The 15,782-nt window shown below is 35.6% G+C and overlaps 1 protein-coding gene across 5 annotated transcripts in view; it reads right to left on the reverse strand.

Annotated features, from left to right (window-relative positions):
* Positions 1-15,782, reverse strand: part of NALCN (sodium leak channel, non-selective) — a 239,290-nt gene that overhangs the window by 80,329 nt on the left and 143,179 nt on the right. For all 5 annotated transcript variants that reach the window (XM_074535672.1, XM_074535671.1, XM_074535670.1 and 2 more), the window contains one exon: positions 14,394-14,468. In XM_074535672.1, coding sequence (XP_074391773.1) covers positions 14,394-14,468 — 75 coding nt within the window. The remainder of the gene's footprint in view (positions 1-14,393; positions 14,469-15,782) is intronic.

The raw sequence follows: 15,782 nt of genomic DNA on the forward strand, positions 1-15,782 counted from the left end.
TTATTCTATTTTATAGTTATTTCCCATTTAGAATTACCTCAAGCTGCTCTCAGAATAAAAATACTCTGGAGACAAGTAACTCTAAGTAGGCTTTAAAAAGCTCCTTGATTTTCACACACAAATTCACATATATAAAATTTTATGCCAAATGTGTTTAAATTAGATATACCAATTATAACACCTTGTTCACACAATATGTTCATGAAAAATCGCTATGCTGAAACTCCCACTTTAATGCTGAAGCCTCAGCACACAAAATTTGGAAGTGATGCGACTGCTGAAATTGTCAGTGGTGTCTTCCTGGATCTTCCTGAATGCCTGGAGGTGCTGGGTGAAAGGTACAGGGCTCCAGCAATGTATTCTGACCAAACGTGTTCAGCATCCCAAATCCTGTCTTTTCCAGCTCCTCCTCTACTGACAGACAAAATGTCACTTCTGAGGTACCACTCAACACAGCTTTTGAAGCCATGTACTTGAAAAGCCAATTACCACTGTTTGACTTGCCACTGTGGTATCAATTAAAAGCAGTAGTGAACTATTAATAAAAATCAGGGGAGAAGGGAGCAGAAGGGAAAGAAAAGCTCCTTCACACTGAAAAGTAAAACTGGGTCATAAAGTGTGAGCACAGTTTTGCTCCTCACTGAATAAAGGAGTTGTTAATAGGTGTGTCAAAATGATATTTGCATTATCAGCATAGTGAGACTCATTGGTATTAACCAGAATAACATCAGAACTGAATAAGGACGCCGTCTGGATGGCCTAGACTTCCCCTATTAACACCCTGCTTTCCAATACTAAGCTGCCTCACCAGAAAAGAGATCTAAGGAGAGCAAGTGAAGACAAAGGTAAAGCAAAATATTAAATCCATTAAAAGCAGGACCAATGAAACACCAGCAAGCTAGCTGCATGCAGGGAGACAGGACTTCCTGATACTTTTCTATTATGGACTAGGTATTTTGAATTCTTGTTAAAAATAAAACAAGAAAACTTTCAAGAAAAGACATCACCGAAATTCTATCCTAGTAATTTCACATGCTGACTTATTTACTTTGAAAAAACAACAATAAAAGAGGAGGTTTGTAAAAAATATGAAGTGTGACTTTTTCCAAGATGTGTTAGTTTAACTGCCAAATTTTCTTGCAAAAGGAGATCACTTAAAATACAGTTACCCAGTGAAAAGAAAATTTGGTCTGATTCTAAAGTTAAATGTACAGGTGCACAAAGACATATAATGTGGGAATTAATAACAGGCACTGTAGGAAAGACAGAGCACTGAAGAAGCATTTGAGTGAAATGACTGAACATCACAGGCTAGAGGGCATCAAATGAAAAATCATGTGGAAGGCTCATTAGTTTAAAAAGAAGTATCTTTTCACAAGGTGCATTGTTAAATTTATCTTTGCTACTGAAGGCAGTAAATGCTAGAATATATACATTTTGGAAAATAGATTTAACAGGCAAGAAAAAAAAATCCATCAAGAACCGCTAGACAAACATACATCATGTAGGACACTGGAAGCTCCTCTGTTCCTGGAAGGTGACTATCACTCAAGTATGGAATATCAACAGAGAAAGAAATATCACTTTGTGATTTCCCTTTTCTTGTGTTAGTTCTTAAACACATTTTTCTGGCTACTGTCAAGGAACTATACATTGATACAGGAAGATCTTTGCTTTTGTCCAGCAGATGTGTTGGTTTATTCGAAGCCTAGAGATTCTTCCTCACTAAGCTTATTAATAAATTTTTGTATTGGTATTTGGCACTGGTTTTTTTTTAACCAGAAAGGTATATGGTGAAATTCTTCCAATCACTGGTCACAAGGAACTGCCAAGCAATTGTGAAGGCCTTGGTTCCACTTTCAGCTGACACTGATAGTGACAGAGCACAGTGCAATAATGCTAAGGCTGCAGGGTCAATCCCAATATGGGCTATTCTCTGTTGGAACACATGATCCTTGTGAATCCCTTCCAGCTCAGAAGAGCCTGTGGTTTAGTGATATAACTGGAACTATTAGGGACGCATGAAGCTATGGGTTACTAGGATGTGGGGCTTTCCTCCTATGTCAGTGACCATCATGTTGAAAACCAAGCAACACCATACTTAAAAAGAAGTAATTTTTGTGTAGGGGTCTGAAAGGATTTACATTCAAACAGTACATTTGAGTTACCAAAAATAGGTCTTTAGCAGGACAATCCACTGCCAATACAAACAAGATCTGTAGTTACTCCATATCATTTCATTACTGAAAATGGATGAAATAATATTGTGGAATTAAGACAGGCTCAGTGGGAGGAAAAAACATGCTAAACAGAAGGAAGCTTGTTAGAGGCACTATTGGAGATGTTAAGGATTTAAGGATTTTGTTTTAAAGAAGAATATAAGGCATACATGTACATTTTTAAGATTTGGGAATATATTCAGCACTTTCATAAAATTGGCATGATTTTGAAAGGCATGTCTTGTTGTTCTGCAAACCATAAAAATCGATAATTTTGAAAAACTCTGTATATTTGACAGTTTGTTATGTGTAGGTGCTTGTGTGCACACCTGCATTGACATATGCATGTGTACCAAAGGTATTTGCAGGACCTGAAATGGAGAAAAACTTCAATGATTCTGAAATGGTTGGCACATATGTGTATGACTGTGTAGTTCCAAAATCACAGGCTGCTTGTATTAGAGAGCAAAAATATATTCTATGTTTTTATGGTAAACAGACCCAAAAGACACATTTAGGATATGATAATCAGATGCACAGAACAGAAAAACAAACATTTGCAAGTACACTCAGAAGGTCTATAATTTCTTATACTCTTTTCAAAGAACATGGAAACAAGTGCAGAGGGAAGAGTTTGTCCTGACATTTTGATCAATGCTTTTTTGCCCTGAATATAATTGCTTATACTACTGCCTAGAGGGTACCTCATCCTCCCTGAATTCACGTTATTTTTAGCGCAGAATGAACTGCAGCACATTGCAAGCTTTTTAACTACCCCAAGGTACTGACTGTATAACCAAAATACATCTGATTCAGAGGCTTTTTTGTATGTTTTAGAAGATAAATATTAAAACTCTTTTATCCTGGCAAGAGGCTTGGACAAGATGATCTTCCAACCCTAATGATCCTCTATTCTTATTGTGAAAGATCTTATGACTCTCTCCTGCCCCTGCTCATGCTTAGCCAAAATTGCCCCATTACTGTAAGCTTAGGGAGAGCCAGGGAAATTCCCACACATATGCATAAAAATATGCACTCTCAGTCACACCTTAAAGATAAAAAGGTATCTGTTGAAATTCTTACCATCTCTTACAAATTGCAACTTTCAACAAGTTTCCACAAGTATTTTTTTCCACTTATCTTCACTAATACTTAAATGCATTACAGGCTTTCAAGTCGGTTTTTTAGTGCAAACACATTCGAAACAGAAAATATGAGTAGTGCCAAATATAAATGTAAATCCCATCGTGGCTCTCATGGAGAAAATCTGTTACAACTCCTGAACTCTTATACAAGCTGTAGCTTCAGCAAATGAGCTCTGAAAAGTTGATCTCTAGAACTGAACCACAAAATAAATTTCTTCTGACATCAAGAAGACTTTTTAGAGAAGCTTGATGCAGATCTGTTGATATCACAATTCAAAGATTGAAAATAACAGACACCACTAACAGTTTCAGTTCCTAGAGCCATTGCAAACAGCTTGATTATATTTTCTTAACTCTTAAATCCACATTAAGAAAAAGTGGGTTTTATTGTACTGCTTCTGGCATCCCCTGATGCCATAATTATACATTCAATTATCCTTCATAGCAGACAAGCTTTCCTCTCTTACCAGAACCAAGGCTAGGTAGAACTTGGCCTTACTCATAGTACTGGAGAACATGGACTTCAGTTTGGCTGACAGATTTTAACCCATCTTCTTTCTATGACAAGTTCCTCTGAAGACACCTTTCTGTTAGCCCTCACCTCTGTAAGGGTCTCACAGGGGCTTAATTATGACTTATTGACAAAAACTAATGGATGAATGCAGAAATATTTATTCTTAGAAGCTCACAGCTAAAGAAAAATGAGCAGTACACTTACTTCGGGTTGCTCCCTTTATTTGTTCTACAGACAATAATATAAAAAGGCAGCAACAGGAGCATCTAGCAGAAGGCATAAAAATAGCATGTATTTTCACTAGAGAAAAAAAAAGCATTTATTTTCACTGTTTCAGTTGTTAGAACTGCTTTACATGAAGACATTATGAATATCTGAAGGGCAAGAATGTATAGAAACTAAATTTCACAGCTTAGTATCTAGACATAGTGAAAAAAGGAAACAAAAAATAAAAATACATAAATATACACGATGACTGCTTCACCAGTCATTATGAATGTATAGTCAAGAGGTCAGTAGTAAAACCTTGGCCTTCTCTTCCTGGTATTTAATTTCAACAGAACAACAAGAACAAAAAACCCCTAAACCTAAAAATGAGTTAAAATCTGCAGCCATCCCAAGCACTGAGAGCAGAAAGATGGTATGTGTGCAAGAGACAAAATAGCTAATGGAAGATTAGGCTGCAGACCTGACTTCTGTGTTTCATTCTAGAAAGCATTATTAAAACATTTTTATCTCTTTGTCAGCATGACTCTCATGTTGGAAACCTAGTTGGTGTGAAAGCTTTGTCTCACATCATGAATTTCAGCAATAGGTATGTGCCTAGGACACAGAAACATTTATAAAAGATTATTAGAAGGATGTTTTAGTTTAATAAAGAGAGGAGTGAATACTCCCAGAGCAAGACCCAACTTGAAAAATGAGAGATACTCTTAAAAGAGAGATTCAAAGAAACCAGTGCTGCATCTGTTTTTATGGATTTTTGGAAGCTCTCCTAATAAACAGATTATTGTTTTGCGAATTTCCAACAGTGGATGGATAAGTAAACTCCTTTGATAATGACGATGGAGAAGTGATCATTGGCACTAAGAAATGTATGGCCTAATGCAAAGGAAAGACAGAACTAACTGTTTCTGGATGTGAAAGGAAAAAAAACAGTAGCTGAGAAATGAGAATCATAATGGTGGTGAGTAGAGAAAGGTGATAAGCACATTGGCAAGAGTAATACTGGAACAACATAGTAAACTCAAAAAAATGAATTCCAGTATCTTGGTGTTGATGCAGCAACCCTTGTTAACATATCTTTACAGAGAATATAAGATGGATATCCTCTACATCACTGGCACAGCAATGACAGCCTCATTCTCGGGGGAAGCAATTATTTGTGTCTTTGTCTTTTAAGACCAAATATAACTACAAAGTCTTAGCAGAAGACGTTAAAATGTGCGACAGCAACATTTCTGACCTATTCCCATAGCAAATGGTGAATGTCTGGTTTCACACAGACCGCTCTGCTTTTGCCTCTCAGCATACCTTTTGCTCCACAAGTGAGATAGGGCCCGTACTGCCTTCTGAACCAACTCAGGTGGAGGTCAGGAACCTCTACAAAGATCCTGTTAAATTTGTGCCATGTTCCCTTAAGAAACTAACTGAAGTGCCAATGCCAGGGACTTGCTATTTTATGAACCAAAACTCACAAATGCAGGCTTTGTTTTCTGCTGTGAGTGAAGAGAGACGACCAGCTTTGAATGTTGACTTTTATCCTTTGTTTTCATTATCATCCAAGTCTCTAACCTCAATTAGGATCCCAGCCTAGGCACTTCAGTAAGGTGCCTGCTGTTACACACTATGGTTTTTGGCTTCATTAATGTGAAAGCACCCATGTGATTAAATGTCAATGAAACACAGGTTCCTAATTCATTAAACTTGGGTATTTATGTCATTTAATGTTATCCACTGAAAATCAGGCATTTTGCCTAATTAACTGTCTAGACTTCCCCTGTAACAGAAAAAAGAGAGCACCCTACTTGGATGGGATGAATCATTCCCTGGAGGGTAACTATGACTACAGGCAAGTGCAGATGACTAGCTTAGATGACATACCTAACTTTTTGCACAGTTAACAAAGTGACATGAATCCTGTCCCTTGACAATTTATAAAACTCCAACCTTTGTCTACATGAATGAGAAGTTTTTTTCCTTGAATATAAGTGTTCAAAAACTTGAAGATAGTTCCTTCTAAACTCCTGAGAGCTGGATTAAATATAAAAACACTAAAACTTTTGTTATGAGGCTTACTGAATAAGCATACAGTATTATCACGATTTATTTTTTTCAGTGTATGTCAGAAGATAATCTTACGGGCTTTTTTTTATAAATAACAGCATTTAGGTGCATAACCTTTTTTACTCTTGGGAGATTTATTTACACGGATTAAAATGTGAAAATTGCTCTGAGTTAGCAATGAAAAGTAATAATTGCAAAATCAACAAATGATTGCACATGAATTTAGGATCAAAAGTACAAATTGTGCTTCTCTTTGGCTTAGAGACAAACAAAGCTGAATACTATAGGAATCACAGTAAGAAAATTTAATGTTTGCTCTGGGGATGTAAGTTTGGATTGTTTGGCATATAAATACTGCTTTAGTTAATAAAAATTACAAATCTATAAGCAAATAAGTATATATAAGTTTTCAAAAATCAACAGGACACTGTGCTGATCAGTCATGCAACAATAAAAAGATATTTTATTCTACTTAATATAAATATTTGATTTGAAACTTCTATTCAAATTACTTTAGAGAAAAATGTAGACGGACTCAGCACTATCTCTTTAGAGACTGACTTGCTTTGTCTTGACTAAAATTAACCAAAATTCCACTTATGTATTCTTGCATAAAAGGGAAGTAGTGTCACATTCATATTTAGAATACATGTGCCAGAATTATCTTTACCAAAGTTCAGACATCAGATACTCTCCCTTTAGATAGTAGGCTGCTGAAGGTCTTTTTATAGATCAGGGATTTTTTAATTTGAGTAGTGAAGAAGGAAAAGTAACTGTGTAGTGATAACAAAAAAGGATTAATTGCTATGTTTCCCTGACAACAAGAACAGAAAAACCAGAAAAGATAAGAGGAATTAACACATAAATATTTATTAAACCCTAAAAATTCTTTCCAAAGATGTCTATACTGTGGTGCCATACTCTGGACAATTAGGTGGCAGTAGATTCCAGTGCAGACTTCCACATTGCCTCCATCACCATCACCACCACCACTACCACCACCAAAACCCTCTAAGCATTATAGAATGAGACTCCATGATAGCTCTGCCATTTTTGACAGCACTCAGATCCTAATTTACTTTATTCTACTGCAATTGCTTATAAGATAGATTGCCTAATGGATTCCTTTTATTTCTTTTATGCTTTTGCCCTAAAAGCTCTGCAAAGACCTCTAAAGTTTGCTTAACTGCCTCTTTTTTCCAAAGCTTTTAAGCATTTCAAAATGTGACTCTGAACCACTGGCATCAAATTGAAGTGTTCAGACATTAAACACTCTTGAAAACAAGAATCTATCTCAGCAGACAGAAGCAGAAAAGAATCTGTGTATATACAAAATGACCTATAGGTACATACACATTATATATATATATCTCAAAGCAGTTGCTGCTTTGATAAGGATTTAGGAGAAAATAAATATGATTTTTTTTTATGGTATGAAGCAGAATTGGAGGGAAAGGAACCTGTACATTTGAAAAGTACCCTCATTGGTGAGTGTGGGAATTGAATCAAATTAGAAGAAAAATGTCCCTGCTGCATACTGTTGTTTACTCCTCCAAGAATTTCTGTTGCCAGGTAGTAAGGAATGGGGAAAATATTTTTAGTAAAGGATGCCATCTGTACTAATGTTGTGAGTGAGCACTAGTGAGCACATGTGTGATATGACAGAAATCTCATCTTCCTTAAGGGTTTTTCTCTTTCAAGCAGAAAACTACACTTGTGTGAGATTTCAACAATTTAAGAGTGGATGTATGTTCCTGATTGATTCAAGAGGTCTAAGACCTAAACCTGACTTTTTTTGATTCTTCATCATATTGGGAATTTGTGCATGAACCAGGGGATGTCAGCTTTGATTTTTCAGTAGGAAAATAGGGACACAATAATCTTGTCTGACACAAACTCTAAGATAAGCCCTCTGAAGTTAGTGAGGTAAGCTGGGTTTGTTATCACAAGCATAAGCTAAACAAAGAAAAAATTATATTTTATATTGTTAGAATTATATATACATATATATATTTTTATATATATATATACAGATATATATTATATATATATATATATATATACAGATATAAAAATACATATATTTTATGGTGGAATTCCAGGAAATAGGATTACAGAGGTAAGATTTCATGATCAAGGAAGTCAGACCATAGCTTATTCTCAGAGATGCTTGAGATGCTTGTTCTTTCCCTTGTGGAATTATAAAACAGTTAAATGACCATGCACATGGTTTTAGCCACCAATGAGTTCATCCTTAAGAATATTTTCTAAAATCCCGTTCAGATTCTGAAACACTAAGGGTGTAAGAATGAGTGCACTAGGTTAGCTCAAAGGTCCATCTGTCCAGTACCCTTTTTTCTGTCAAGGACCAGCCAAAGGGTTCTGAGATATAAGAACAGATAAAAAACAGACTAGTTTTATTTCCTCTCTGCTTTCCCAGGAAAAGTGGGATATGCACTTGAGAAGCAATGCCATAAAGGTTTCATTGCTATAAACCACAGATTATGCAGCAGATGAAGGAAAGATAGTTTATACAGTGAGGGTGGCTTGGGGCTGGCTTCAAATTTTCCTGCAGCTGCCCTAGAAAAAAAAAAGTATGTCTCTCAAACTTGCCCTCCGAAAGTATCTGCTGCTCTTCAGTGACTAGAGAAGGAAATCCACACGAATATTTCAAACTGCACATACAATGTTGTAATATATTGGTGAAGTGAGGTGAATTCTACCCAGATGTTCAAACTTTCATAAAAGTTTAAGGAACTTCACTGGCTGCAAAAGCTGTTAAGGGAGCAGGTAATAAAATAGTAGAGTAAGCCCAGAATGGAGCAGTCAACAAGGCAAACATGAGTTTCTCTGTATAGAACAAAGCTATGGGTATCCTAAAAGTTTATAAGATTCTGTTAGGAAACAAAATACCATTTAAAAAAAGCCATATTAAGGAGAGGGCATAAAATTAGACAAGAATAATACCTATACAGGCTTTTATATTAATAATAAAACTTTAAAAAAACCCTAGTTGCATTAGAATTTCTGTTATTAAAACCCCCCAATGTTGATACAAAACACTTCTCAGGAACTTGGTAGAAGTAACAGGCAGCAGAATCCTACAGAATCAGACTATGTAGAACAGGCAATGTATTACCCAGGTGGAGAGTATCTGGTACCAGTGACAGACTCATGCTATGTGTTACAGAAATTCTTCAATCAATGCAGTGAATAAGGTAAATGCATATAAAACCAGCACAGGACCCACATGCATTGAAACTGTGTCTCAAACTGGAAGAAATATTCTGCGCATGTTTAAATGAGGATTATAAAGTAATTTTGAAATGTAAAATAGTATTTAAAGCCAAAAGACAAGCAGTAATAACACTGGGAAGCCTTTATTTACCCTCATGTGTGTTTAGGAAAGGGAAGAAGAAAGACATTAACCTTTTACTCATAAGTGACTCTGTGCTGACTTATATAGCCAGAGAATAACTAAGTGAAGAAGTATCTCATGATTTAGTACCGGGCAAGATCTATTATACGGCATAAATACCAAAAAGCTTTTCTGTAACAGTGATTAAAAATGGTCTATATTCAGATCTTACTTAACAAGTAGAAGGTCAAATCTATCTATTACACTGAATTTAAATGAAAAAAAAATTACTTAAAATCATAAAGCTTTGGTAAAGAAATTTAAAGGAATGGACAAATGACAGAATCTGGGAAAGGGAGGTATATGGAGTTGCTTTAAATATCCTGTTTTATCAGCAGAGATACCCTGTTTTATCTACCAGCTACAGAAAAAACTCCAAGAAGATCAACAAGACCAGCAATGTAAAAATGAGTGCAAAGAAGACTTAAAAGTAAATGGATATGCTTCAGAAAAGAAAGCCATCTGCTAAGCAAAGGATAGATAAAACAAAACCCCAACATAAATTTTAGAGCTTTTTTGGTATAAAAATAATGGCAGATCATTAAAGGCTTTGAGTTTCTAAAGAAATAAACTCTAATAAGACAGCTTTTAAGAAGACAAGAAAAGCAGAAAGTCTAAAAGAGCAACACACTATTGAGTGTGTTCTAAAAAATAAAACCAAGGCAAGAAATTACAATAAAGAGTGTTGGCCACAGACAGGGTCAAAGAAGGCCTTAAACTCTGCCTAAGACTGATCTACAAAAATGTCAGGAGAAAAGTTTTGGGAAGATAACTGACACAAGGTCAATTTGTTACTCCCTAACACCTGACAGCACTCTCTCAAGACTTCTAAAGGATCTCAGAGATAGCAAGGCTGACATACAGCAGTGGTAGATAATTTGTAAGCTAAATAAGCTCTGGAGTGAGAGGAAAGGAAAGTGGTAAATGTGACTGACTTTAAAAGAGGGATTCAGGGTAGAGCATGAGAGGTGAGAACCTAATCAGTCTGACTTGATATCTAGGCAAATTGATAAAAATATGTAGCAGTGGAATCAGTAAATATGTGGAAAATATAATGGGAAAAGTTAAAACAGCTGCTGCAAGAGAAAGTCATGCTTCAAAATCTGTTAAGGGTGATGAATTTCTAAAAAGAAAGTCAATGCTTTATCACAAAAGGCAGAAGACATCAAAGAAATAATCTCAGTTTCTTTATTAACTTTGGGACCATAGGTTAGGGAGAGTGTGGAGAAGACAGAGATAGATGAGAATGAAGTCAGGATAGTAGTTTTGTAGTTGATAGATTCCTTGTGCCTAAGTTTGACATCATCTGTATGACTGACATTGATATCATCTGTATAACTGACATAGTGAAGGCTCAAGGGAAGGGCCTCATGGCAAGACGAGCAGGATCAGTGTCATACCTGGAGACTCAGCAGAGTGTTAGGGTCAGCCTGGGTCACTGCAGAGGGTCAAGTTTATTGCACAGCTAGATGGTGACTACGAGCTACAGCACAAACACTTTTCACTTGAGTATGATGGCAGACATAGACAAGAGGATGAGATGTGGCAGAGGTTGGGAGATGCATTGCAAATAATTAGAGCTATAAAGATAGAGAAAATGATTCTGTTCTTAAACCAGCTAAATGGTGTCTTAGAAAAGCAGATTCTATTGTTATGTGTACCTGTGCTGCTGAGTAAAACACTTAAATTAATCTTTCCCAGGTTTTATGTTTGTTCTACATACTTATGAGGGGTATAAAAAACAGAAAGGAGATTAATAGTTTTGTCTTCATAGTAAAGCCTGAATACTGTGCAATAAATAATGCACAGGATTGTACAATTGTACAATAAATGGACTAGTGGGTTGTTAAAATGAGCTCTATCTACTCTTTGCATTGAGGCAAGACTTTTGGAATTAATATTATGTAATGGGGTAATTAAAAACTGAATAATGATGTATATCCTTAACGAAATTTGTACTGGCATATTTAATTCTAAAGGTTTACTTTCTTTTAAATAAATTATATTATAATCTTACTTAGAATGTCCTAGTCTTTTAATGTATTTTTGCTTTTATTTATTCATATTTGAATACATTTACTGAAACAACATGAATACCAAGTGTTTACATATTATTTTACATTCTAGAGTACATTGGAAACATTAACTAATTAGTCCTTTACCAATAATCTGAAAGCTAAGTGACAACATTTTTCTTGTAAAGTTCCAGAAAAGAAATTAAGTCATAACTAAGAAGAACACAGCTCAAAAGGGATTATTAGGCAGGTTTGATTTCTGCCACAGATATATTCACCTTCCTTCCTAGAAAATCATTCAGCATTTCATCATCTGAAAATGCCCTGGGACTTGAGCTTTACAGCCAGTACATGCAGGGAAAAACATACATCCCCAAGGATGAAGAGCATTACAATTTCATAATTTTCAACCAATGAATGTCCTTTACATTAACAGCTTGAATTATTTGACTTCTCTCTTCGAATGCCATTCATCTTTTAATTATAGATGTCAAAAATTTTTCTGTGCAGCAATACAGATTTATTTTTTATAGAAATGGTCTTGATTAGAACATAACAATTACCTTACAATCCTGCTTATTCTTAAAGTCCATTTTAAAACTGAAAATTGAAAATATCATTCAATTAAGAAAACTCTTTCTTGCTTTATCTTCTGAGATAAAACAAGCAATATTTCAGCACAGTAGAGCACAGTCACTGTCAGCACTGAACCTGTGATACCATCATATTTACCCCTCAGGAAACCTTTTTTGTTCTAGACACTTAAGCAGCTGTACATTTATTCTAGTAACCTCATACCACTGAGCTCCAGGAACTGACCCCTTGCCTCTTTTTACCTTAGGCATTTTTAAAATATGCAACACTTTGTACAACATCCATTTGTTTGCATAAAATACCAGAAGGGAATGCATTCAGCAGAACTGAGTAATACTCTATGAGGAGCCACTCAAGAAAACATTTCAAAAACATAAGTACAAATCAACCACCATCAGCCACCTTGGACATTTTTATGCATTAGAATGGTGTTTAATATGCATTATAATGCATGCAGAACCCATATACCATTATGGCATTCAACCCAGCTGGTATTTCCAACGGCAGAGTGCTGTGATCTGTTAGATGTTTACTTGGGTCATGGAGTGGGATGGTAGCCAAAAGGTCTGGTGGCTGGGGCAGAACTTTTGTTTGGCCCAGAACCACTCTGATGTAGTTATACTGCTATAGTCTCAAAGCTACGAAGTTGAGAGATCTTAAAAAAATTATATTTATGTCTTGCATTTAAGTGTTCTCTGTTCTCTCACAGAGCCAGAATTCCTGCCAGGTTAATAAAATTTCAGACTGAAATGTGGCAAGCATTGCTAGTGGTGGTCTCTCATTATTGCTTTTTGTTCACCACTTCCAAAGCAGGCAGCTAAAGCACAAAGCCATGCTGCTGCCATTTAATAGGCAAAGGCATGGACTTTTAAAGTGGTTTATGAATCAAAGATGTTTCACATAAAAGCCACTGGATTTCACATCTCAAGCTCTTCACTTCAGAAAATTGATTTGTGCTCCTAACTCACGCAGACAATATGAAAAATTTCCTGTAAGATTATCAGTATGATATGACATTGCTTATCACACATCTGAGCCATTTTCATTTCAGATCATTTTACCTCTTCAGACTGGTAAAGAGAAAAATGAATGCCTTTGATTTGGCCTACTCAGTTTGCATACTCAAGACTGTCCCACCATCCCAAAATCATCTGTAATACGTGTCACTTATGTAAACTTGTGAACTGAAATTCAGTATTTCCGTTTCACTGTCACAGAAAATACTTCTCCTTTTAACTTATTTCAGGTTTACAATACATATGGATATTTAATACTGCAACAGCAAAAGCAGCATTGATTTCTGCATTGAATTCTCTAAAGAAAAAACAAAAGTATAAAATATTGTCATGTAGAACTTCAGCATAAAATATCTCAATTTTCTGGGTGATTATTTTTCAAGAATTGAATGAACATATTTCGATGGCAATTGCTAATGCACATGAAAGATGAACAAAAGCTGTTAAAATGATGGCTATAAGCCAAATATTACAGGAGAATGTCCCATGTGTTAGCCCATGCTATTTCATGCATGAAATAGGGAAATGTTGATGACTTGGCTTCTCTTTGTACAGATTAAAGCACAACTATATATTTATTTAAAAACTATAGATACCTTCCTCTCTGGTGGTTTGTGCACAAGGGCAGAAAGGCCAGTCTGAATTCTCTATTTACATTTGTTTTATGTGATTGACATTTGGGGTTTCAGGTATGAGAGAATGTCTTCTTGGTCCCCAAATGAAGAGAATCAATCAAGCAAGTTAACTCTTCCAAGCGTCTTTAGCCTTCCCCTAACACATAGACCAGAGTGTGCTCTACTGCTTCCTTACTGTGGACCCTCTTCCCATTACCCTTCCCTGCAGTGGAGCTGGGCTGTGCTCATAAAGCATGGGCAGGGATATCTTTCACTAGGTTATAAGCAAAAACATGGCCTAGCTGTGATTTTTTTTTTTTTAATTACAAGAGTATCTAAATAAAATTTGATTGAATACTAAACCAAATTTTTACATCTCTTTTAAAATATTTTAATTTTTCCTTAAGGTTGGTGGGCTAGTACACTATCTAAGAAAATACTGCTATTCACTTCCACATGTAATGTTTTGTTCATTGTGATGAAGATGTTTCCCAGTTTTGCCACACAAAATACCAGTAAAGTAAAATGCCTTATTGAAACTAATTTCAAGCACAATAAAAATACGTTCTTACTTGTTTAAGCTTCTTTAGATCTTCATCAAGTTCCAAGTTGTCCAAAATAACAGCAACAAACAAGCTGAGTAGAATCTACAAAACAATTGTAAGTGATTTGTTAAAGTTTATCTTATTTTTCTAAAGAAGTATTATCAAATAACATGGAAAAATGACAGCCCTACTGATGTAAATGGGATTCTTGCCTTTGACATTGATTGAACTAATACCATTTGCTACTATATATCTGCTAGCCCATTTGCAAGTAGTAAACTGTTTTTCATCTTACCATACAATTATTATGAGTTTAAAAATGCTAAATTCTAGGTTTTATGACCAATGAATTATATATGTTTAACAATATACCCATTAAAATGTACTTCATATGAAGAGAAAATTAAATAATCAGAAACAGTAGCAACAAACAACAACAATAATAAAAGAAATGCAAAGCAAAATCCTAAAACATCTTGTAAAGCTAAGGTGGTTCTCAATTAAGGTGTGATTTTTTAGTCACCTGACAGTCATTTACTTTATGGCCTTCTTTTATGCTCAGAGTGCCTCTGTGAAAAGTAGCTAACTCCACTCTGGAAGAAAAGTAAGCTGGTTCATTATTTGCATGCACCACATGTACAGGAAACTCACGGCACAGAAGAGGAAAATCAAGTGTCTCAATTTACTCAACGTTAAAAGTTGTTTAGATATATTTCTAGGAGGAAAAATCCCAAGGAGAAAAAAGTGTTCATCGCTATCAGACTATTACATTTCTCTTGCATACAGATGTTGACCAGAGGGCAAAGAAGCTGGAGATGTGACTGATATAGGTGAGAAGCAGACAGAATTAGGAGTATGGTAGGTGAGGGAGGATATCACTGTTCAGCATATATTATCAGACAACTTCTATCTAAGGCAGTAAATATATATACGCATGTATAAGTCAACAGCTGCCAGCAACTGCCAAGGTTTTAGTCTCTGAAATTCAATGCCAACATCCTCAAAAGCACTGAGCTTCTACTGGCAAGCACCAATTTCTGATATACCAGAGGGGTACCAGAAGGTATCCTAATCCTTTTTTTAAAGAGTTACAGGCCTACAATTTTTCTGTGGTCTTGGACCACTGAGTGACAGCCAGAGCAAACCTATCCTTCCACCACTACTTGTAAATGAAGTGTAAGTTTGCCTGTCACACTGGAAATTTATTCCCTACCTATACAGAAGATGAAATTTAAGTGGCTTAATATACCAGACAAGGAGTTTGGAACTTAAACTGCATCTAAGTTGAGTGGATGTTATTCCAAGGCAGGATTTTCTTTTCCTCCATAAACTATAAAAGTACAGAACACATAGGAAGGACTCTGGCCCACAAATTTAAAAAATGTCAGTGCTCAGAAAAAAAAAAAAAGTTATTTT

This window comes from Zonotrichia albicollis, chromosome 2 (genome assembly GCF_047830755.1).
Source record: "Zonotrichia albicollis isolate bZonAlb1 chromosome 2, bZonAlb1.hap1, whole genome shotgun sequence".
NCBI classification, from domain to species: Eukaryota; Metazoa; Chordata; class Aves; order Passeriformes; family Passerellidae; genus Zonotrichia; species Zonotrichia albicollis.